Source organism: Pocillopora damicornis, chromosome 12, assembly GCF_964200805.1.
Source record: "Pocillopora damicornis chromosome 12, jaPocDami1.2, whole genome shotgun sequence".
Lineage (NCBI taxonomy): Eukaryota > Metazoa > Cnidaria > Anthozoa > Scleractinia > Pocilloporidae > Pocillopora > Pocillopora damicornis.
The window spans coordinates 19257566-19280491 of record NC_142681.1 but is presented as its reverse complement, the minus strand read 5'-3'; the positions used below and the strand labels follow the sequence as shown (position 1 = coordinate 19280491).

The 22926-nt window shown below is 38.3% G+C and overlaps 3 protein-coding genes across 3 annotated transcripts in view; 1 reads left to right on the top strand and 2 right to left on the bottom strand.

Moving 5' to 3' along the window:
- The window catches only part of LOC149036887 (sterile alpha motif domain-containing protein 15-like), a 1786-nt gene extending 790 nt beyond the window's left edge, over positions 1-996 (bottom strand). The window contains exons 1-2 of the mRNA XM_089190362.1: positions 716-996; positions 337-435 (exon numbers count right to left, since the gene is read on the bottom strand). Of these exons, the coding sequence (XP_089046488.1) occupies positions 337-435; positions 716-874 (258 nt within the window). The 5' untranslated portion in view covers positions 875-996. The remainder of the gene's footprint in view (positions 1-336; positions 436-715) is intronic.
- A 770-nt stretch (positions 997-1766) lies between these two features.
- Positions 1767-8846, bottom strand: LOC113681003 (beta-ureidopropionase-like). The gene is made up of 15 exons (XM_089190361.1): positions 8706-8846; positions 8355-8506; positions 6928-7099; positions 6540-6627; positions 5934-6028; positions 5333-5417; positions 4864-4940; positions 4570-4624; positions 4317-4431; positions 4004-4085; positions 3666-3708; positions 3314-3340; positions 3176-3216; positions 2805-2891; positions 1767-2353 (listed from the first exon to the last, which is right to left on the bottom strand). The coding sequence occupies exons 2-15, from the start codon at positions 8453-8455 to the stop codon at positions 2264-2266; spliced, it is 1158 nt and encodes a 385-aa protein (XP_089046487.1). The 5' UTR covers positions 8456-8506; positions 8706-8846; the 3' UTR covers positions 1767-2263.
- On the top strand, positions 8788-21904 carry LOC113683272 (acetoacetyl-CoA synthetase). The gene is given in 18 exon segments (XM_089190363.1): positions 8788-9259; positions 9762-9865; positions 10189-10306; positions 10681-10791; positions 11511-11608; positions 11756-11870; positions 12365-12469; positions 12944-13086; positions 13184-13264; positions 13741-13865; positions 14555-14619; positions 14809-14931; positions 15881-15994; positions 17675-17800; positions 18130-18199; positions 19340-19398; positions 19982-20081; positions 20937-21904. Coding segments are annotated over 18 exon segments (2043 nt in total). The 5' UTR covers positions 8788-9111; the 3' UTR covers positions 21175-21904.
- The last annotated feature ends 1022 nt before the right edge of the window (positions 21905-22926 follow it).

Sequence of the window (22926 nt, the reverse complement as noted above, 5' to 3'; positions counted from 1 at the left end):
TGAACTGGTGCGAATGTAACGTCAAAAAGCCCAGTCCAAGTTATTGCATGTTCTTGAGAAAATCGCATGTTAAAGCGTTAGATTCCTGTTCACGCCAAAACATCGTTTTACTGATGGAAGCATTTGGAGCTGCAAGATGCTGCACTGTGCATACAATACAACCTGATTTGCATTTAAATTTAGAATTAAAGGAATTAGGTGACTTCTCGTGAACAGTATCTTTTTTCACTGTCAACAGAACACCTCTGAAAACAGGTGACATCTTCGACAAGCCAAGTTGATGGACGGGAAAAAAGAAGGGATTTTCTCTTAGAGATACCTAATATAGTTACAAACCCTTATGTGTTCAAAGTCTGTGACACCCATTCTTGGTAAAGATGAAGCATCGACAGTTATTAGTTTCCTTCCATTTGTGAGGTTTTCTTTGAAACAGGCCTGTGGACAATCGATGACACAATTTCAATTCCTAATCTGATCAACACTGACACTATAGAGGTTACTTACTCAGCTTTTAAATTGTAGGACTGATATGCTGGCCTGTTCTATCTTTTTAAATTATTGTTCTACGTACATCATATAAACTACTCAAATAATTCGGAATTTTTCAATATTTTAGATTGAAATGAGCCTTGAAGAATGATAAATCCGAGAAAAAAAGAGCAAAACTTGTTTAATCAAGAACTCTTTCAGCACTCAACTGTAATTTTTGTCTCACCCGATCCTGCGGGAACCCTAAAAATTCCACCCAGTCAGCGACATCTTCGATTTTCCAGTTAAGACAGGTAGGAGTACCATCGGAGTCAAAACTCGGTTCATATCCATTGTCAAACTTCGTAGGTGTCTTTCGAGAAACTTTGATCAGTCCGTCCGCCATCTTTGTTTACCGTGGTAACAAACCACAATCCCATAGGTGGCCGCGATGGAAATCATGCTACTTAGGAGGGGTCGGAGGGGTGGCAGATGTCGTTTTCCGGCACTTCTTTTAAAATGTTTGAATCCTTGCTTTTGGGCCAATTGGAAGAACTGGGGCAAAGTTTATTATTCCAGAAAACAAGAGCGGGAGAAAAAGGTCTATTACTTTAATTTAACTTGCATCCAACTAAAATACAACTTCTGTGAGGTATAGGCAAAAAGGAGTTTCTTCAGCAACGTTTTTTGTTTGTCTGCGAGACTACTTTGTCCTCCAATGCAAAAATTGTTTTGCAAGTCTACGGCTTAACACAATAATTTTATGGGAACCATAATTCTCATAAATCTTTTTTCAAATAAAGATGTCAGTACTGCTGTTAAACCATTTGTTATGCCTCATTGCCTGTTGATTGTCATTACAAGAGCCAATCAGAACGCAGAACAATAATATTGATTCTCAGATCTCTTCTTAGAATATCCTCAATAATATGAAGAAAAGTGAAAATGAAATCCTTCTTATACCTAAACCTTAGCAGATTAAAAAAGCCCAACCTTGCATCTAAAGAATGAACATTACATAAAGTGTTCAAAGACAAAAACAAGAAAGTAATGGAAACCCTGATAAACTTGCTACCCAAGTAGCCAATAAGCAGTCAGTGTCAGCTCACATGGTTGGTGGTTCAAGTGACCCAGGCTGTTTTGAAATTTTGCTTCATAGAAGGAAGCATACATATGATAACAAGCACTTATTAGGACACATTTTCTAAGCACAAAAAAATAAAATGCAGAAAACAATGAGTTCAAAGTTAATGTTAAAAAAAAATGAACATAAACCATAGAATGAGCTCAACAAAAGGTTTAAGTGAAAGTACAAATTCTTTTTTTTTGTTTTTATGAAGAAAGAGTTTAACATGTGAGCAGTAACCCTGTATCTATACCAAAGTCAACAAGAACCTTTTATTGACAATACGAGGACATGCTCACCCTGTGTGCAACAAAGGAACAAATAAGTGAGATTGTAATTGAACTGCAAAATTTTAATCAAGTTAAATCATGCTGTCTTATCATCTGGCTGGAAACTACCTGTCATTTCCTCATGATGGTCAAAAATAGTGTCTCTTCTCCTTATATACCATAGATCCTTGCACAAGAGTTAATTTTTTCTTTACACTCCTAGAATCACAACCAACACAAAACTAAAAAAATAGAGTTCTTTTCTTTTGTGTGAGTTCTTTGTGTCAGTTGATGTTTTAAAATATGTAACACTTAATTGGTGCATTTAGTCAATACAGGATAATTTTTTCAACCTCAACACAGAACATATCCACAATCTGCAAATTCAATGTATATTGCTCTAAGCTTCATCATGGACTATCTGTGGCTTGTAATCAGGTTTCACAGCTTGAGTCAATGACTCAGCATACATTTCCAACCTCTGAGTCATCTGAGAAATGAAGAGAATAAATTTTAGTGGCATCTAAAGAAGTCTGTTTCACAGCAGATTTTTTTAGATTTCAGGCAATGATCTGGAAAAGGGGAGTTACATGACATCTTTCAGAGTGTAAAGTGAGATGCAAGAGAAAAGTGGTAACCTAGTGGTTGGGGCACTGGACTGTGGATCAATAAGTTCAGGTTCAGACCATAGCCTGGTCATAGTGTTGTGTTCTTAGGCAAGATGCTTCACCCTCACCGCCTCATCTCCTCTCAGTAGTACACAATGGTACCAAACAAACTGCCAGGGACACTTAACAAAATTCTGGGGGGAGAGAGTGGGTTTAACAATGATGTAATAGCATACCATGGCCAGTTGTCCTCCAGGACTTAACCTGAAGTTGGTAGCAGACCCACAGTGATTTTAGTTCCTACAAATAGCAGAAACCTTCCACCTTACACACCTGAAAACACCAGTGGTCCTTAACTTGTCTGCACTGGTTTAAGTCTACCTCAGTCACAAGGAGGCCATCTTTAACTCTGGATAAACCCTGTGCAAGAAAAACAATACTTATTATAATAAAAAGGTGTATTCTGTCAGAAAAATCGTCTCTTAGTCCATGATATTGCTGACCCTTGGATAATCTTGGACCAAACCATCCAATGGGCATTGTGCAATGAGCAAGACTGAGATTGATCTTCAAACAAGGTAAAAAACTGGCTGCTTACATTCTGAGAAGACTATAAATATATATATCACTACCCGTGTCTATCTTTCATTTTGTGTGTTCTATTGAGGACAAATAATAAAAAAATATAAATCAAAATAGCTCACTGGGGTACGACTGCCATCTGGAGCAGCAACATAAGAGGAACCTAACAATTAAAAGTTAAATATTATGGTCAGACATGGTTCATTATCACCTACTTTAATCATAAAAATCAATTAAATATCAGCAAGTGGAAAACTTACCATAAAAGTGACCAAAGTCCTTATGAGCTAAGGAAATAAATGGCAAATTTACATAACTAATTGTTATTGTCAAAGTTCATTATTATTGTACTCCGTTCATCACTTAACACCATAAATGCAACCCTGCCCTTTCAGATCATTTTAAAACATTTCATAACTACAACCAGCAAGGTTTTTGCATTGTGCAGATCCTGTTTTTGAGAGAAACATCCATTTTAAAATGTTTTTTAAAAATATTCTTCCACTCTCACATATCTTACAGAGATCATCTTAATCCTAGTTGCAAAAAGGAAGATAAGTTAGAAAGCAAAAAGAAAAATAAATGTCTACTTTACTGAATTATTTCAGCTACCTGGTTTGCCATCCCCTGAAGTAAATTCATTTTCAAAGACTTCCTATGGATGGCAAAAGAACATGTAAAGAAAAAGCCTTTTATTTTCTCAAATGTAAGGTATGCAATATTACATGGATCTGAAGCACTATGTCTCCTTTCAAGTCTTTCTGACAAAAGCATTTAAGACCTCAAGTGTCTGATTCTCTGAACAAAAAGGGAAGGGCCTTAGTCCCACATCTTGACCTTACATCCCTACCCTCCTGTAAGAGATAAAAACCTGAAGATATTCATCCAATGAAAAGGCAAATGTGAATGTAATGGGACAGTTTTGTTTCTAACAGGGTAAGTGTACTTACCGTTCCAATCCTGTTAATTGCCACAGTGAAGTAATTGTTTGCTATAGATGCACAGCGAGCCTCAATTGGCCACATGGGTTCACTGCAAAACAGATAAGAATATTAGTCTGTAAGCTAACAGTGCAAAAAAAAAAAAAAAATGGGTGGAAAAGAGGGAGGGGAAAAGGGCACTCCCTTACTTGGACTAAAGGGGTATGTGCTAGTGACAGGGTAGGATTTTAAGACCTTGATGGGATAATCCCACAGGAGTTTCCCTTGAGTGCCCTTCCCCATCAAAAGAGACTGAAACCTGAGCTCAAAAAGACACATATACCTTAAAGCACCTACAGTTGCTGAAGGATTAAAGCAGATCTCGGCACCATTTATTGCATACATTAGCCAGTTTAGTGGGTGGTGACGACCATAACAAATATTGACTGCAATTCGACCTGCAGAGGAGTGAAAAAAAAAAAAACTCTAAAAGACCCTTCAAGTTTGATTAAGATTAAAAAGAAACATTTTTGGGAGATCCAATACCATCCATAAACATAAATCATTTGATGAAATTTGAAAAAAGTGAACCTCACCAAACTGTGTCTGGAACACTGGGTGTCCTGTATCTCCTTCCATGTAGTAGGTTGACTATTTACAAATTAAAAAAGAAATGACAAATGCTAAAGTTTTAGAGCTTACCTGTTTTATTCATGTAAATTTTATGAGACTACAGAGCTCTCCCTCAGGATATTAGTGGATCTGAGAGGATTTCAAATAGGACCCTGTTTAACCAGTTTGAAATTATTTAACCATACAAATAGTAATGTGAATATGCCTTTCATATATTCTTAACCGTTTACAAATAGTAATAATGAAAATTCTTGTACCTCATTAAAATCTCCAATTCTAGGAATGTGATTTTTCCTCGTTTTCCCAAGGACAGAGCCATTGTTGGAAATTATCACTGAAAAATGGAAGATTTTGTTTGGATCAAACAATGTCTCGCAACAAATTGACTTTAAGGAAATAAAATTGCTGGACTAGATCACTTTGACAGATGAATTAGTTATCAAAGTTTAAAAAATAATTAATTTTTCATGAAATTTCTTATTATTGTCAAGCATTGCCATCAACTATACATGAACCAAAGTTGGTTCACAATGTAACTAGATTTGTGCGACAGTTGCCCAAACAAATACTGCAATGAGTGCACTGTTATATCGTAGTCATTAACAGTGATGTAGAGACGGTTGATTAAACTAACATGTAAAAGTTGATAAAATTATTGCACTCTTAAAAATCAATAAAGTAACACAATAAGATCACAGCAATACCAATTTAGAAATTTTTAAGTACCTGTTGTATTGAATATTTTGTCCTGATGTACACTGTCTCTTTCCAAAATTGGAGACACTATGACCATGTTGTGCTGTTTGGCAAGCTGGTAAAACAAATAAAGGAAAGAATTAAGAGGAACTTGAAGCCATGAGAGGCAAGTGAAACTAATTACTGGTATTATAGTTAGTGACTATCCAGAAAATATCAATTATCATTATTTCTGGGGGGTTTCAATAAGATAAGGTAGAAATAGGTAGTTTTGAATAACAGGCAGGTAGTTTTGAAGGGCTAGTGAGTCTCCTGCTTCCAAGGAAGTCCAAACTCTGCTGGAAAATTTTGGAATTCTAGACTGTTGCAGTTGTATTTTGAGGTGTATTCCAATTTATGTTGCTCATTTTTCCTTGGAGTCAACCAATTCGAACAAATTTAAAGAGAAATACTCGCATGTTGAGAGTGCAATGACATTTACGTACTGGTAATCAGCAGGTAGCAAGCACTTTACAAGCAGATACATTTACTTACTACCTAGCTACCAGAAAGCTGTACTGTTTCTAATAACCAAGATACCTTTCTTGTTCCTCCTGGCTAACCAAAAGCCTGAAGCAGTACCCTAACATACCTCTTGGCAGAGTTTAATAGTTGGCCCATCATCTGCTGACTCAGCAAATTCTGTCCATGGGTGCTTTTCACGGGTGCAAAAAGCAAATGGCATGGCTGATAAAAACAAATTAGAGGATGTAATATCAGAGAAAAACTAATATACTAAACCTAGAAAGAGCCAAATTTGAAATATGAAATTTCAATACTCACAGCTACAAGAAGCACTGTAATAATTGCCATTAAATGTAAAAGGAATACAAGATGCAGAACTACTTAAGGAAAAATTTAAAGATTTTATTTATTCTCTATCATTAAAAGTTCTTCTACCACCAAGCAGGTGCCTATTTGGAGTCGCTTGTACCTGACAAATGAGACAACACAAACTATATTGTCAATCTCCAGTTCCCTTACTGCACAGAGCCTATAACAACCTGAACAAGTCACGTTAACGCAGGTGACGATTACTTATAGGTACTGTATTTCTTGTACCCTTACTCTTTAATGTCTCTCTCTATCTCCAGCTCTTGTACTCATGTCAATCATCATTCTCTTTATATGTAGATTTACAAGAGGTTTGTAAGGACACAATCTGATATATCCCACCCTTAGTTCTAATATAACTTACTCCAACATTCTTGAAAACAGATGATGTTGACTCCACACATGGCTGCAGCCTCAGTAATTTCTTTTATTCTTGCATGGAGAGCTGACAGCTACACAACAAAAGAACAATAAATTGTAAATACCACAACAAAAATAGTTTGAAAACAGCACAATCACCAGAAGTAACTTTCTTTTAGGGAAACAACACCTAATCTAACACTTGTAACTACAATAATTATTATTATCCATGGAGCAACTGTGGTTTTATTGAGTTGATGAGGAGTGATTTTAGAAGACATTAACCCTTTGACTTCTAAGAGTGACCAGTATCTAATTTCTCCTTACAATATCACCCCTGAATCACACATTGAGGTCACAAGAATAGAGGAAATGATCGACAAGCTCCTTACCTGACTTGCTAGTGGTGCAGATGTAGGCAGCACTATTTTGTTCTGTACAGCCCCTATTCTAACTATTTGAGGTCTGCGCATTTGCTCCTCTTGGACATCAAACTTGTATCCTGCCAGTTCAAAGTTTCCATGTGCAGCCATTTTTAATGCCCCCTCAGGTAGCTCTAATTTACTGTTAAAAAAAAATTAAAATCTATACATTAAAAACAATTAACAATTAGATAATAGATTTTTAACTAAGTCTTGTCCTGGAGGAGATGAAATGGTCAACTCTTTACATCCTAGCATCAGTATTCATATTCTCTGTACAGTTCTACAAAGTTTCCTATGGTGCTGACAAAGAGAATTTGTCTAACAATCAAGAACTTAATTCATAAGTGATCAGTTCCTTTATTCTCCTGACCTTTATGTTTGATTCAGGGGTGATATGGTAAGGAGAAATTAGTTGCCAGTCACTCTTAGGGGCTAGAAGATTAAGAATTCGGATTGAAAGGTTGATTTTTCAACTCTAGCTAGGGTCATGTTGGTCAAGGTTATAATAACCCAATAGGTAACCCTGATGAAATGCTAGAACTAGCATTCCACCTAATAAGGAAGGGGGGCAACAAAACTCCTAATAGCTTCATGCTACAGAAATAAAAAAAAGGCCACAGTTGCTTCATGCTACAGAAACCAAAAAGGGCCACATTTGCTTTGGGTCACTTGGCATATGTGCAGGATTGTTTAACCCTTTAACTCCCAGAGGTGCTTAACGTGTAACTTCTCCCTACAATAACTATATATTATCAAGCAAAACTGTAATGAGAACACTCAAACTTATCAGGTAGAAGTTGCTATCTTGATCCAACACCAAATTTTGTAACTAATTTATATGGAAATATGTAGCAGCTAGAGGGAATAACTGACAATCAGATCTTGGGAGATAAACGGTTTGGAAAGAGACAACTCCACAGGATTGATAGGGGTCACTTTATCCTCATTCCCACTTCCTCAAGACACGCAGAAATCAGAACTCCTGATTTTTGTCAAGGCCCTCAGAAAATGAAACCTTTTATTGTCTTCACCCTTGAAAAATTGTCATCAGCGTCCAAATCCTGTCAGCTTCAAGTAATGAGTCCAAATGTTCTTGGCTTGTAACATCTATGTTTTGGAACGTCGCGAGGTGTACGCACCGTGGGACCGGGGGGCGCAGGGGGCGATTGCACGTAAAAGTATTGAAATCACCAATTGTCCAGGAAAATTGTTCCAAAGTATTGCTGAAAGTCTTCTGTCGGGCGCAATCGTCTCGATCAGCCAAGCTGACCAATGGATTGACCGCTGTCCTACAGTCTTCTAGAGTGCGTTCGACTTCCTCGCGACTACTTCCAGACAAAGACACTAAAAAAGCTTCACTGGTAAAGTGATCTCGACTGAAATATACAACTTACCTAACTGGCTTTCCATATAAAATTCTCTTCACCTCTTCTAGCTCCTTCGGTGGAAGATGTTTTTCCAAGCAACTCTCCAGACTTGTAAACTCAGCCGCCATGTTGAACTAGCTCGGATGACCTTCAATGACCGAAGTTTCATCCGTGGAAGTCTGGATAAAAAAAACAGCAACTTCTACCAACTAGAGTAGGGTAAGTTTGGGGTTTTTCAGTTTTGTTCTAAAACATTACTTATATGTAAACATTCCGTTCTTCTCAGGAGTTTTTACTTATAAGAGGATCAAGTTGATTGCAGTTTGCTGCAAATAAATGACATCAATTTCTAACGTCTCAAAATCTAAATTTACCTACCCTCCCCAAGCAGATAGTGTAATGACGGCGGGTTGACATCGGATGATGCGGCGTTAGGGCAATTCTCAGTGAAAAAAATGCTATTCTTACAATTTTTCCAGCAATGTTTTACACGAGCGAGAATTATGTGTCCAGAGTGATTTCTCTTACCGGTTGAAGAAGCCCATTTAATTGTTAATGAATCACATTTAGAGAAATTTTCTGACAAATCCCATAGGGCGCTGGCATTAATTAAGTGACGTGGCGCGCCAAGTTACGAAATTTTGCAAACAAGTTTTGAAATATTTGTTGGAAGACCATAACGTTGCCTAGACAGCATAAGACAGGCAAAGTTTCGGGAAGACAGAGCTATCCTTATCTATAAGAACAGCTCGGTAGTTCCTAGAAACGCGTATTTTTGTGATTTATGTCTTCTGATACAAGCGGAGATTCGAACTCGATGGCTTCCGTGCGAGAAGAGAAACCTAAATGTATGTGGAAGCCAAATGCAGATCAGTCGACCAACATTGGCGACTTCCAGTCAGTTGTGAATCAGACATTTGGCTTGAATTTAGGTGAGTACAGAAGTCATTTTAAAATATGAACCTGTAATGTAGCAGAAATTAAAAAAATCACTCTATTTTGCACTTACAGTAACAGCGAGATTTGTTGAACTGAATAGTAAGTCATCTTTGATTTTCTCTTCAGTTTGGCTATTTAATTGGTCGAGTCGCTTTATAATTTCCATTTTATAGCCTTTAGTTAATTTTAATTTTCATCGTTAGTTAAGCTACTGTAAGATACTGTAATCAGAGAAGAAACACACCCCTTGACACACCCATTTTCACCACCACCCCCCCCCCCGACATACCGCTAGATGCTGCTTCAGTTTAGCTTCAGGGGAATTGATTGAATAATTTCAGGAATAGTCGAAAAAAATACAATGCAATTTCTATGCAGTTTTCAATTTTCAATCAGTTCCATACCATGAAAAAGTCTTGAAGTTAAAACACTGATCTCCTGATTCTGTTTAACACACTATTGCAGATGATTTTGCTTTTCTTTGAATCCATACAGAAACTTATGAGGAGCTGCGTAATTGGAGTGTCAATCAACATACAGATTTCTGGGAGATGTTTTGGAAATTTGCAGACATTATCCACTCCCATCCATACGATGAGGTATCAGATTTTTCTATAATATCTTTTGTTGTTCCAAGTTGCTAGATGAGACATAATGTTCAATAACACCTTATTCAATCTCCTATTTATGGACAAATAAAATCAATTACAGATACTTGTGGCGTGATATTCAAAGAACACAACTTGGAAAGCGCCTTTAAACAAAACTGACTTGTTGATTTCATTTTACTGGCAAACTTTGGGAGTAAGATGAGATATAAGAATCTCATTGGCTGTTTTAACCCTTTAACTACCATAAGTGACCAAAACAGAATTTTCCTCTACAATAGCAATGCAATATCAGTTTCATTTTTTTAATAAAGGTTTTAGATGAGTCTAAACCAATGGAAGAGGTTCCAGAATGGTTCCATGGCGCTCACCTTAATTTTGCAGAAAATCTTCTACGCTTTGATGATGAGAAAGTTGCTTTGTACACTGCAGGTGCAGCTAAGTGATAAGTTTTTTTTTTTCACCAAAATACTAAGATAAATTCCTTCATCTTGAGCTCGTATAAAATTTTGGAATTCATTGTAGTTAAGAGAACTGTAACTTGTCCTCCTCCTAATCAAAACATCAGTCTTTAGCAGTGAACCCCCACCCTCCTCTCTTCCAACATTTTTTTCAGGTTGTGATGTCCTTTCATATTCTCCCAAGTGAGAGGAGTGTAATTGGGGTGTGATTAGGGTGTGATTGGGGGTGGAGGGGGGGTGTCAGGGAAGCTTGCCCTCTTACCACAATTTGCCCTCTTATCACAATATATTTAGCCTCACAGACAGTCAAAATGTTGAGGATTCATCTCTATTAATCTTTTGCAGGAGAAGGGCAAGAGGTCAAGACCATAACCTTTCATCAACTAAGAAAGAGTGTGGCATTACTAGCCTCTGCTCTGAAAAATATTGGTATTAAGAAAGGAGATAGAGTTGTCGGTATGTACGAAGGTGCAAATTAACCTCCTAGAAAAGAACACAAATCAGTGACTCTAGTTATGACTGAAACCCTCTCTAATGGTCCTTATTTAACCCTTTCACTCCTAAGAGTGACTAACATCTTATTTCTCCTTGCAATAACTCCCCTGAATCAAACATTAAGGTCACAAGAGTAAAGGAGATGATCAGCAACCTAAGAAGCTCTTGATTGTTGAACAAATTCTCCTTGCCAGAACCTTAGAAAATGTCTAGTATTTGATATGTTGGGGAGTAAAGGATTAACATGTTTGGACTCGAGTCAGAAAAACTGAGTTGCATGCATGAAATTGAGGCTTTTTTATAAACTTTTCATTTAAAATGAATTTCAAAAAACCAAAGCAGTTTTTTGTCATGGCTTAACTGGTTCGATTTGGCTTTCTCTTCTTGTAGTAACTTTCCACTGGAATATGTTTTTTAGTGAATATTAATCTCTATTAATATTAATCTACACATCAATAACTGAGGTCTGGACTGGGTACAGGCGGGTTACATATTGGTCCTTTCCTTAACTGTTTAACTCCCAAGATCTCATTAGTAATTCTCCAAACAAATTATTACTAGCTTCTGTAAAGCTTGACTTTGGCCATTCGAGGCAGTTCTTCTTGTTCATGTCCAGATGTACTGGGCTAGGGGCCATTTCTTGGCTCATGTTTTTACTAACTCTTTGTCTCATTTTGCAGGTTATATTCCCAATTGTGCCTTAGCTGTTGAAGCCATGTTAGCTACTGCAAGCATTGGAGCTATTTGGAGTTCTACTTCACCAGATTTTGGTGTTACGGTACTTATGAACAATCCACATGTCTCTTTATCTCATATTTTTCAAGTTATGATGAAAAATTTCTGGGCCAAGTTTTATCACATTTTACTTGAATTTTGAAGGGCCAAGGATCAGTGTTACATTAGCTACTGTTTTTTTTTTTTGCAGGGTGTGTTGGACAGATTTAGTCAAATCAAACCAAAGGTTATTTTCTCAGTAGATGCAGTCAGATACAACAACAAAAGTCACAACCATTTGGAGAAGTTAACTCAAGTAGTAAAAAGTATGTCATGTCACAATACTTAGACCTAAGGGGGGTGAGTATTTAGGTATGTGCCATCTCACAGGGTGTGATTTTTTCATGTCTGAATATGGCCACTCAGCAAGAGTTCTAAGCAGCCCCCCCTCCCCCAAAACCAGGGTAGTGACTGATGCTGGCCTGATCAGAGGCAGTGTTGCTTCAGTAAATCCTTCAATAGTGGAAATGGGAGTTGATTGTCTTCTATATCACAAAGTGATCCTGACCTAAGCTAAATTCTTGTCTACATTTTCTTTATGGATTAGTGGCATTTATAAATGAGTGAAGTACATGTTACTTAAAACCAACAGTAACTTTGCTGAGCTCAGAGGTAACAGTCAATAAACTGCTACTCTTTGGGTAGTTATTTCATAAAAGTAATGATGATGATTAGTAGTAAATAAGGATGTTGATAGCAATGGTGCCGTTATCAAGTATATGAATGTGTTTATATATTTCTGAAAATTTTTTTAATGCAGGTCTTCCCGAGCTAGAGAAAGTAGTTGTGATGCCATTTGTTGGAAAAGCAGATGACATTGACCTCTCTGGAATCCCAAACAGGTATTTTGTGTCCTCTTTTGGCTGTTGTAGATGAGCTGTTTCTTCAGATTTCCTTGATGCTAGTTTGGCTGAGCCTGAGCCTGAGCAACCAATAGTTACATACATGTGCTTCTCGGGGGGGGGGGGGGGAGGGAGAGGGGGAAAGGGGGAGGAAAGAGGAAAGAGAGGTAGGGTGAAAAATGTTTATCAAATATTTTGGGTTTCTTGGTCTCTTGATCTCAGTTTTTTTGCAAAGCTGTCTCACAATCTCAAATTTGTTGTTGAAATTGTAAAAAAAACTATAGCTTGTGGCGAAAGTACCATAATGATATTCTTCTTATCTTATGGTCCACTAAAAAACAGAGACATCAAAATCAATAAATTGGTATAATTCATATAGTATATAACTGCACCACCAGCAAACTTGACCTTTAGGGAAATCTTTAATCCTCATTTGTTGTGATAGCCATTAAATAGGTCTGAAAGTCATTTGACTATCCTTGCTTCCTTCTTACAAGTGTGTTGTTGGATGATTTAAAAAAAATTTGCTGATGAGTGGCCAGTTCTAGAGTTTGCACAAGTTCCCTTCAATCATCCCCTCTTCATCATGTACTCATCTGGAACAACCGGTCCTCCAAAATGCATGGTGCATTCTGTTGGGGTAAGTAAAAGCTTTTCAATCTTCTTTTGCCACTCAAAAATGTTTTGCCATCTTAAACAAAAGCAAAAATAAAATTTTCTTGGACTTTTTCTTCAAGGGAACTCTGATCCAGCATCTGAAAGAACATATCCTTCATGGGAACATGAACAGAGAAGATGTTATCTTTTATTACAGCACTGTAAGTGATATTAATAAGATTTGCAAAATATAATTCCATTCATCTTTTACTTCTGTAATCATCGATAATTTCTTTCTAGGTCTTGGGCATTAATTTTCCAGACCAATCACAAAGTGTAGTGAAGCAAAACAAATGCATCCCAGATCACTTTTGATGTCCAATTGAAAATTAGATCAATTAGTTTAAAGTGTGATTAGTATGTTGCTGTGTTAGTTTGTCTTCAGTCTTACTAATAAAATCATGGGGATATTGATCAAATGAAGCCTTTAAGTGCTACTGTGGTTCTTTCTTTATTCACTCCGAGCTTTCGCCGTTCTACGGCATCATCAGGGAATAAAATATTTGCACTATGGTTTTAAACGTTGGGGGTGCCACTGTAAATTAGCATAGTGTAAAACTAGCCAGTACGGAGCGTATTACATCAGAAAGCACAAGCCGGGACTAATAAAATCATCATTGTACATTGATCCCAATAGACAGGTTGGATGATGTGGAACTGGCTGGTGTCTGCCCTTGCTGTTGGAGCCTCTGTCGTGTTGTATGATGGATCACCTTTTATTCCTTCACCAAATGTCATTTGGGACTTAGTCGACAAAATAGGGTGAGATGAATGGCAATGAAATTTGGTGAACTGTAGAGCACTACCATGCATGCACTGCAGGCACCATGTACTGAATCATCATTTTTTACTGACAACCCCCTAAGAAGTTCCCTGTTTTAAGCTTTGAACCCCCCCCCCCTTCTCATTTTCTCTTTCCCCTGCCCATTAATCAGAAACTATGAAATATCAATTGTAGTGTTATTCAATGGGTCTACAATGAAGTTTTGGATCAATATCAGTATCCCTACCCTCCCCTAACCCAACATTAACCCTAACTTGTTATCAATTGACTGTTGTTGAGTTAGGGGAGGGGTAGGTGGGCAGTTGCCCAGATACTGATATTGATCCGAAGTTTTTAATAAGCACCTGAGGCTCATTGGAGAGTGACAGCATTTACAGTAAGGTTTACACTGATATCCAACATCATCATAATAAGAGAAAGATTTTTTTTTATCTAGTCACAAGTGTGGAACAAAGAAAAAATTCTGAATCCCCATGTGGAATTGAACCTCAGACCTTCGGATTTTGCGCTCTGATGCGTAATTAATGAGTAGAAATAAAAATTGACTTCACCAGCTCAGATCACTCATATGTCATCTCGAACAACACAGTTTTTCGTTGAAAGTTCTGGCTGGCTGGCTCAAGATTCAACTCATATTAAATAAGTTGTTGCTATTCCACCTAACTAGAATAACCATTTTGGGAACTGGAGCCAAGTGGTTGTCAGCTTTGGAAGACAGGGAAGTTCAGCCAAGTAAGCTATAAGGCCGTCCGATATTGCTTGTTTTTGTTAGTTATTTATTGACATCTTAATTTGGGAACCATCTAATTATTAGCCATGCCATGACGATGGCTGCTAATGTGCTGGCTTATATACCTGTTTGGTTTATGGAAGTCAAAAAACTGCATAATAATTTTATATAACATATTTTCCCTCTTTTAGTTAGGACGCATAATCTAGCACGTTTACACACGATACTGTCAACGGGCTCCCCCCTGAAACCGGCCAGTTATGACTACGTTTACAGCAGTATAAAGCACGATGTACTCCTTGGTTCTATCTCAGGTGAGCCTAAAGCTATTTACTGACTGCTATTCTGTAGAGAGATATTAAGAGCTAAAAAGAGCTTTTCCGGGTTGCGGGATTTGTTAGCAGCATGGCAGGTAACGGGATTTAGATTAAGTGAGCTGCCCGTCACTTACAATACATGTATCTGTATGTGGTCGTGCTTTTTTTTTAACGGGAGTGCGGGAGGGCTAAAGGTTTAAATGGGTATTAGCGGAATGGGGAATAGAACTTAAATTACAGTGCGCAAATATAAGGATTTGTAAGGTTGATGATCATCGATATGTCGAGAATGCAGACGTGGGGTAAGACTTGTGCGTTGTGGTCTTGATTTTCACGTGACCTATAATTGCCAATTCTTGTCCCTGTAACCGATGATTTTTATTCTGCGGCATGAAGGGACTTGGAGTATAACCTGCAGAACAAGCGGTTGTATCGATAAAGATGTTTTATCGTCTTGTCACGAGCGTGGGACAAAGAAAAAAATTCCGAGTCCCCTATGAGGAATCGAACCTTAGACCTTCAGATTCCGGGGAAGAGGCAGGGCGAAAAAATTGACAAATTTTTCCACGCGAGTCTCTTCCCTCGCGCTCGCCTCGCGCTCGCCTCGCGCTCGCCTCGCGCTCGCCTCGCGCTTGCCTGAAGAACTTACCGAAATGACGCCTGTCTTGCACATTAGTTGGAGAATGTTTACTTCTCCTGGATGTGATGTAAGTCCATCACAAGTAACCTCCTAGCTTTTCCTCTGGTCTCCTGAAATTTCTTAATGATACCAATTTCTGATCTTGATTGAAAAAAGCGGGGCTTTGAAAGGAGAGGGTCTTTACCTAAGACTTGGCTAGGGCTCGAACTCAGACCTCTCGATCTGAAGTCCAGGTTTGAAACCACCAGGCGACTGCTCATTTTGATTGCCGAACTAACGTTTTTAATTTTTTTTTTTAATTTACAGGGGGCACAGACATTATTTCATGTTTTGCCGGTCAAAATCCAACTGTCCCTGTATACCGTGGAGAAATTCAAACAAGAAACCTTGGAATGGCCGTGGAGAGCTGGAACGACGACGGTAAAAAATATCACTGATTTCCTAACATTATTTTGTTCTTGCGGTTTTACGTACCATGCAAACAGAGTGGATCATCAAAATTCGTTTCACGACTCCAACCTCTCGAGATACAGGTGCGACGTTGCAAGGGTTTCGAAAAGTCGTCTTGTTTACTTGTGATCGGAGGATTTCGATCCACTTTGTTTGTTTTTGCACTTTTATGTCCGTTACAATAATGATTGACAGCGGCACGAAATTGAATCACAAGTTTGTCATTCTGTCTCAGATTTCGCATGTTTCTCACAAGGACAGTAATTTTCCATTATACTTTCTCTTCATCTTTTCTTTTGCGGATCCCTGGTCTGTGATCATCTTTTGGATTCTGTTCTCTGTTGTCGTCTTTCTGTCCATGTCTAAGTAGTAAACTATTGATTTGTCAAAACTGTTCTTCGCTAAAAAGCCGGAAAGCTTGGGGCTTAGTTTACGTAGCAGCCACAGGCGGCCCAAGCTCCAGCTGTGAGATGATTATCTTACGCAATAACGGTCATGGCGGAATTATAAGAGTTTGTATGGGAATATTTACGACCGCTCAAAGGAATAAAAAAAAGGCCTTTTCTTATGTACGTTGAAAACCTCGAAATGAACAACTCGCTCAAATGGGCTCTTTTCATCAAAGTAAGCGGTCAGATAACAAGCAATACGCTGTGGAAGCGAGGTGAGGTATTTTTTTTTGAGAATTTGACGTATTTTTTTATTCCTTTGAGCGGTCGTAAATATTCCCATACAAACTCTTATAATTCCGCCATGACCGTTATTGCGTAAGATGATCAACTCACAGCTGGAGCTTGGGTCGCCTGTGGTAGCAGCCAGACGTGTCACGCACACTGTCACACAAGTTCAAGTTCAAGTTCTTTAAGGCCAAGTTCAAGTTCAAGTCCAAGTTCAAGTTCTTTAAAGCCAAGTCCAAGTTCAAGTTCAAATTCAGTTCTTTAAGGCCAAGTTCACTCGATCCGTAGATGTGGATGACGTTTGACTGGATTTTCTTGACGGCTTTTTTTACATCTTCTTCTCGGAATAAAAGCGACTGCAATTAGCCAATCAAATGATGGGAATTCGCATGGCAACCCGTGATAAGTTAGGGATTAACACCTGCGACCTGACAACTGGCCACTCGTACCATTCCCCTCAGTCAAACGGAAAGAGAGGATAGTGGAACCACACTGATGGAGCTGGCTGACTGGCTGAACCACTTGGATTTACGTCATAGTGTAGCTAAATACAGGATCATTTGTGTACATTATATGGAGACAAGAAGATCACGCCATTACTCGTGATCCAACAACCAATAAAAGAAAATTTGCTCGTCCCGTTCACCTGACGTTATTGAAGAGTGATGGAGCATGGAATTTTAAATTGTGAGCGTGGACCAATAAATAAATCGCGAATTTCTCTTCGTGGTCAATTACCAGGCTCTCATTTTGCCATATCTCGCGCTACCAACATCATCGTTTTGCGTTTTTCCAGCGCTTGGAAAAACTGGCGAGTGCTTGGGTCGTACTCAACGCGCACTTACCTCGCGCTCGCCTCGCGCTACCTCCCGCAACCTTGTCCTGCAAGTTAAGTTTGCCTATATAAAGTCGGTCTGTGAGAATTACAGAAAACTATTTTTCTTACTGTGTTCATGATTTCTTCTGAACTCAGGTGAAGCTGTTTATGATCAGAGCGGAGAGCTGGTTTGTACCAAACCCTTCCCTTGTATGCCTATTTATTTTTGGAATGACCCCCAAGGCCTCAAATACAAGAAAGCCTACTTCAACAAGTTTGTGGGTGAGCTTCAAAATAGCATCTATTGCACTTCAGTTTTAACATAGAGATGATGTCAAACTGATAAGGTATGGAAGTCGGTATGGTTAGTCATGGAAGTAGAGGCAGCAGCTGATTTTAAACCAATTCTCGTACGTCATCCCGTACGGCCTGGTTACTAAGTTGTTCCCCAAAAATTGTCGAGTTTGAGCGCTTAAGAAGACAACTTTTGAAAGTTTAATTACTCAATGGAATCCCAAAGCGCAGTATGTTACGGAAATGAAAATTAAGTGGTTTCTAGACCAACTTCCTTTTAATTTCTTCTGCCTTTTTTTTTTTTTTTTTGGCGGCAGGTGTTTGGACGCACGGAGATTTTTGCTCAATCAACTCATCTACCGGCGGAATTCTTATGCTGGGGAGAAGGTAAAATAATGCATGTAATAACGTAAACGAGACGGTGTCTACTATTAGTCTCAATTCGGTTTCCTGCGGACAGTTCTTCGCTAGCTATTATATAAACAAAACTATTTTACCAATTTGCTTGATGAGTTTTTCCCGGTTACTCAGTTGGCGATATGTTGATGTTAATATCTTGAGTATGGACTGTCTTGACGTGGCGGAAACGTAGAACCATTTTGTGCTACTGCTTAGGCACACAGAATTTACATTGCTGTCTGAAGTCAATCAGAGCATTGGAACCCTCTCGTATATCGTTATCTTTGTATCAACTCAAGACAGTTTTGTGAATGTTTCTTTTCAAGCTAGAATTTAAAAAAACTCGATTCCCGGGTTGATACACGCGCACGCGATAAACACCAAACCAACATAGAATCCTTTCTTTCTTTATTCCTTGTGGCGTTCTTATATCGAAGCGGTCAACTGAAATCATTACGTGATGAAATTACCTAAATATTGTATGATCTTAGCTTAAGAATAATCTCAATTTTAGAAATGAGCACGTGACAATTAAAGAACCAAAAGAAAAATAAAAAAACAAGCGATAAGTTTCCCTTTGAATAACAACTACGAGTTAACATAATCATAAAACAAGTTGTTGCTTACCAACGTTCGTGGGTCTTGATTACTTTATCGAGGATTACGGTCAAACTTGTCTTCTATTCAAAAAAAGATCTTGATCACACGGGGTCTTATTCTGAACTGAAACGCTAACTATAATTTTCTGTCTTAAAAAGAACTAAACACGCAGGCGTCGATCTAACCAGAAAATATTTCGCAGCTTCTCTCGGAGGCGGTAACATTTAGCTTTAACGGAAGCGGTTAAAAGTTTTGATTAACCCCTTAACCTTAAGGGGTGACCAGCATCTAATTTATCCTTACAGTAATGCTGCCGAATAAAACACTAAGGTCGCGGGAATAAAGGAAGTTATCACTGTCTTAAGAAGCTCGTAATTGCGAGATAAATTCTCCTTGTCAGCACCTTAGGAAGTGTTAAGAGAGAACATGGAGAACACACAAATTGATCGTTGTAAGGGACCAAAAGGGCTACTAAGCAAATTTGACGATCAGTTTCAACTTGATTGTTGGGTGTTGTTGTTGTTTCAGTGATGGCACCCTCAACCCAGCTGGTGTGAGATTTGGGAGTGCGGAAATTTATAATATTGGTGAGGAATCTTGTTTTTTCAGTAGAGGAAATCGAATGGCAATATACAGTGATGGTCGCTGGGCAACTTTTTGTCTGCACTGAACCGTTGATTCGCCTGGCTCATGCCTTTTTCCCACTTTAGTAACAAGATCCTGTCTAATTTAAAGTTTTTGGAAAACGTTTCCTATTTGCTCACACGGCGCTATTGACAGTACTGATCTTAGTAGTATTCAGGGCGTGTATCACATATGAACCATGAAATGACCTCGCTCATCAGAGATTTCACTGGGGTTCAGTGGTAGAACATCAGAGCGCGGAATCCGAAAGTTTAGGGTTCAATTCCTCCTGGGCCCAGTTGTTCGAAGGCCGATTAGTACTAACCCAAGGTTAAATTTTAATCGGGTTGTTTACTTCTTTGTTCAGGAGCTTATTTTTATACTGAGCTTATAGTTATACTGAATTATGTTTTAAAACTTTCATACCCAGAATAATTTGGATTATGAATATTGTGGTAGAATCTCCCATAAAAAGTAAATAACATAGTCGATCAATTGTACTTCGGCTGACATTAGACTGTTGCGTTTTTACCTGATCTGTTGTAGTTGAGAGATTCGAAGAAGTGGAAGATAGTTTGTGTGTTGGTCAACAGACGAAGGATGGAGAACGGGTGGTTCTTTTTCTGAAGATGAGCAACGGATTCAGGTCGGAAATGATACTTTAACCCTTTAATTCCCAAGATCTCATAAGTAATTCTCCTAACTATCTGCCATACAGTTCTTGTGATATTAGTTTGCAGAATTTGGTATTGGATCAACTTATAATCCCCTAACTGATATTTTTCTCTATTCTCATCACTTGTCTGCTTGATATTGTATTGATATTGTAAGGGGAAATTCTCTCTTGGTCACTCGTGGTAGTTAAAGGGTTAAATAATGCTTCGTAATAAAAGAAAAGAGGATTGTAGATTGATAGAAGAGAAAATTCGTGGGTTACGTCGAAACAGGAGAAAAACGAAACTTTAGTACAAGAAAGTAATTAATGAGAGCGTATGGAGATAAATTGAAATTAATTGGCAGAGGAAATTGAGATTATTGTTCAATGTCAGTGCGAACATCTTGCTTTAAACATTAGCCAGCCATCTCCTCTTGTGAGTTATTTTAAACACTGTTATGATACAGCAATGTTCAATTGGTTGTCGTAGGTTGCCCAAGATTGCATTGTGATTGGTCCAGAAAACTCGCGCCAGACTCTCAACCAATCAGATGCAAAACTGAAACTAATCGTGGCTTAGTCACCCGCGTTTTCCCGCGCTCCAGGCTATTTGTTTTAAGTTTGAGCTCTCATCGTTTCTTGGGGGTATTTTTATTCGCTTTAAGTGGCCATTCTGCCTGCGTTGGTTTTACGATACTCAGTCGAAAAGTTCTCTAATGAGAACAGTGTACGTGTTACCTGTAATTCGTAGAGGGATAGTTGATAGAATGATATTCACTTTTAGTTAATTCCTTCCCAACATTTGGCTTTTCAGCCATTTTCCCAAACTCTTAATTTCACTTTAAGATTTAACGAAGAGCTTGTGGCGCGCGTGAAGTCTACGATCCGACAAAGGCTGTCTGCCAGACACGTCCCAGAAATTATCCTGGAAACAAAAGAGATTCCTTACACAGCAAGTGGGAAGAAAGTGGAAGTTGCTGTCAAACGGATACTTGCAGGAGAACATATCCAAAACAGAGGAGCTTTAGCAAACCCGAACTCCTTGGATCTTTACTGTGGCATAGCTGAGCTCAATCAAGGATAAAATTTATAAATCCATGTCTAAGAACACACTTCATCTAACTTGAAAACAAACAGACAAACGCTCGAGTGAAACTAACATGTTAAATGTGTCAAACTCAAAATATATCAACCATGGGCCGTGGTGGGAAATTTTTTAAAACCTTTCAGGGATATTGGAAGAAAATCAGCGCTAGCAGAAATTGTTATACTAAAACTCCTTCTCCAGACATTTTAAGCAATCCAGTCAAGGAATTATTCCCGTGCTCTCCGATACTTTCCTGGTTCTTCAAACGCAATCATATATTCCCAATGAAATCACGAAGAAGGGAAAATTTATTTTGAATTTTTTTGAAAATTTTATGGGCCGACTAATGCCCCAGCAAATGACGTTCGGGGTCACGTGACTAAGGAAACCATCTCACTGCACTACATGTCACTCCAATATGTTTCGAAAAGCATCTATTCGCAAGAAATTGTACACTTCTTTTAAGAAAATCAGGGATAGGTTATTTAATTGTCGAAAGCGGGCACTGTGCCACTTTTGATAAACCTTAATATGTTATTGCACAGTTAGCTAGATTTTAATCCAAAGGTAAAGAAAGTATTTATACAGAAGTAAATATTTTTAGTCACAGTGGGTACATAGATGGTGCAATGCACATACCTGATGCTAAAGCTTTGTTTTATTTGAAGCTTGGGGACTATTCCTTTAGTAGCATGACTCGGAATCAATAAATTTATTTTATTTTTAACAAGGTCACGATGAATTATGCGCTATAATTCCCTTTGAGGTGAGATTTCTGCTAAGTCAACTTGAAATTCGGCACCTCGTAAAAGTACCTCTGAAAATTTCCTGTCTTTAAGGACACAGTGAACACGCTATGGAATTCCTTTTTCGAGTTGCACTAGCTGGCTCATTTGATGTCTTTGTATGGTATTAGATAAAAGGGAGCAAAGAGAAAATTAAGGTAAATATTGCTTCTCTCCTCTTGTTTACGACAGAATAAAAACATCGTGAACAGCTCTAAACACGAACGCTTTTGAGCTAGGAGCGGAAATCTCTGTTGTACTGAATCCTCTTTTCTTCAAACAATGAACGAGGAAATCCAGGTGTTAGCACTTACGAAGTTAGAATGTTGGATCGACTTTTCAAATTGCTTTCCTGTTCAAGTTAAGTTCGCTTGCATGATCAATATGAGACACTCAGTATTTGAAGGTAAGATGTCCTCTTTACTTTGCCCTCAGCCTTACTTTGAGTGACTGATCCTAAAGTTGGAATGATCCCTTCCCTGAACGTGATTTGGCTTAAAATTTATCTGAGTTGTTGGCTGGGCTAGGAGAATGGCGATGCTATCGAAAATTGTCTCATTTCTTTCCAGAACTAGTGTTGTTACCTTCATTTCTAAGACAGAAGGTTGGTAAATTAAGTTAGCAGATTGGGCTTGTAGCGGTCAAAGGTGATTCAAGGGCTAACAACTACACTCATTGGAAGCTTGTTACATGATATGTGGTAGGATCTTTCAAAGCGTTATCTTCGTCTTGATATACTACATCCTTGATGAAAAAGGGAAATTTCGGCTGGAATGAAAGCACCCATTAATTGCTGTCATGTCTAGAATTCCACTTATCTCTTAGGGGATCTCCGAATGGGCGGGTTTGAGGAGGAGCGCAAAAGAAATGAAACAGGCGAACTTTGGATATCTCTTCCTTTCTGTATATTACTCTGTTTATCTCAAAGGTTGAAACTACTGCAACAGCCGTCGATTCGATACAG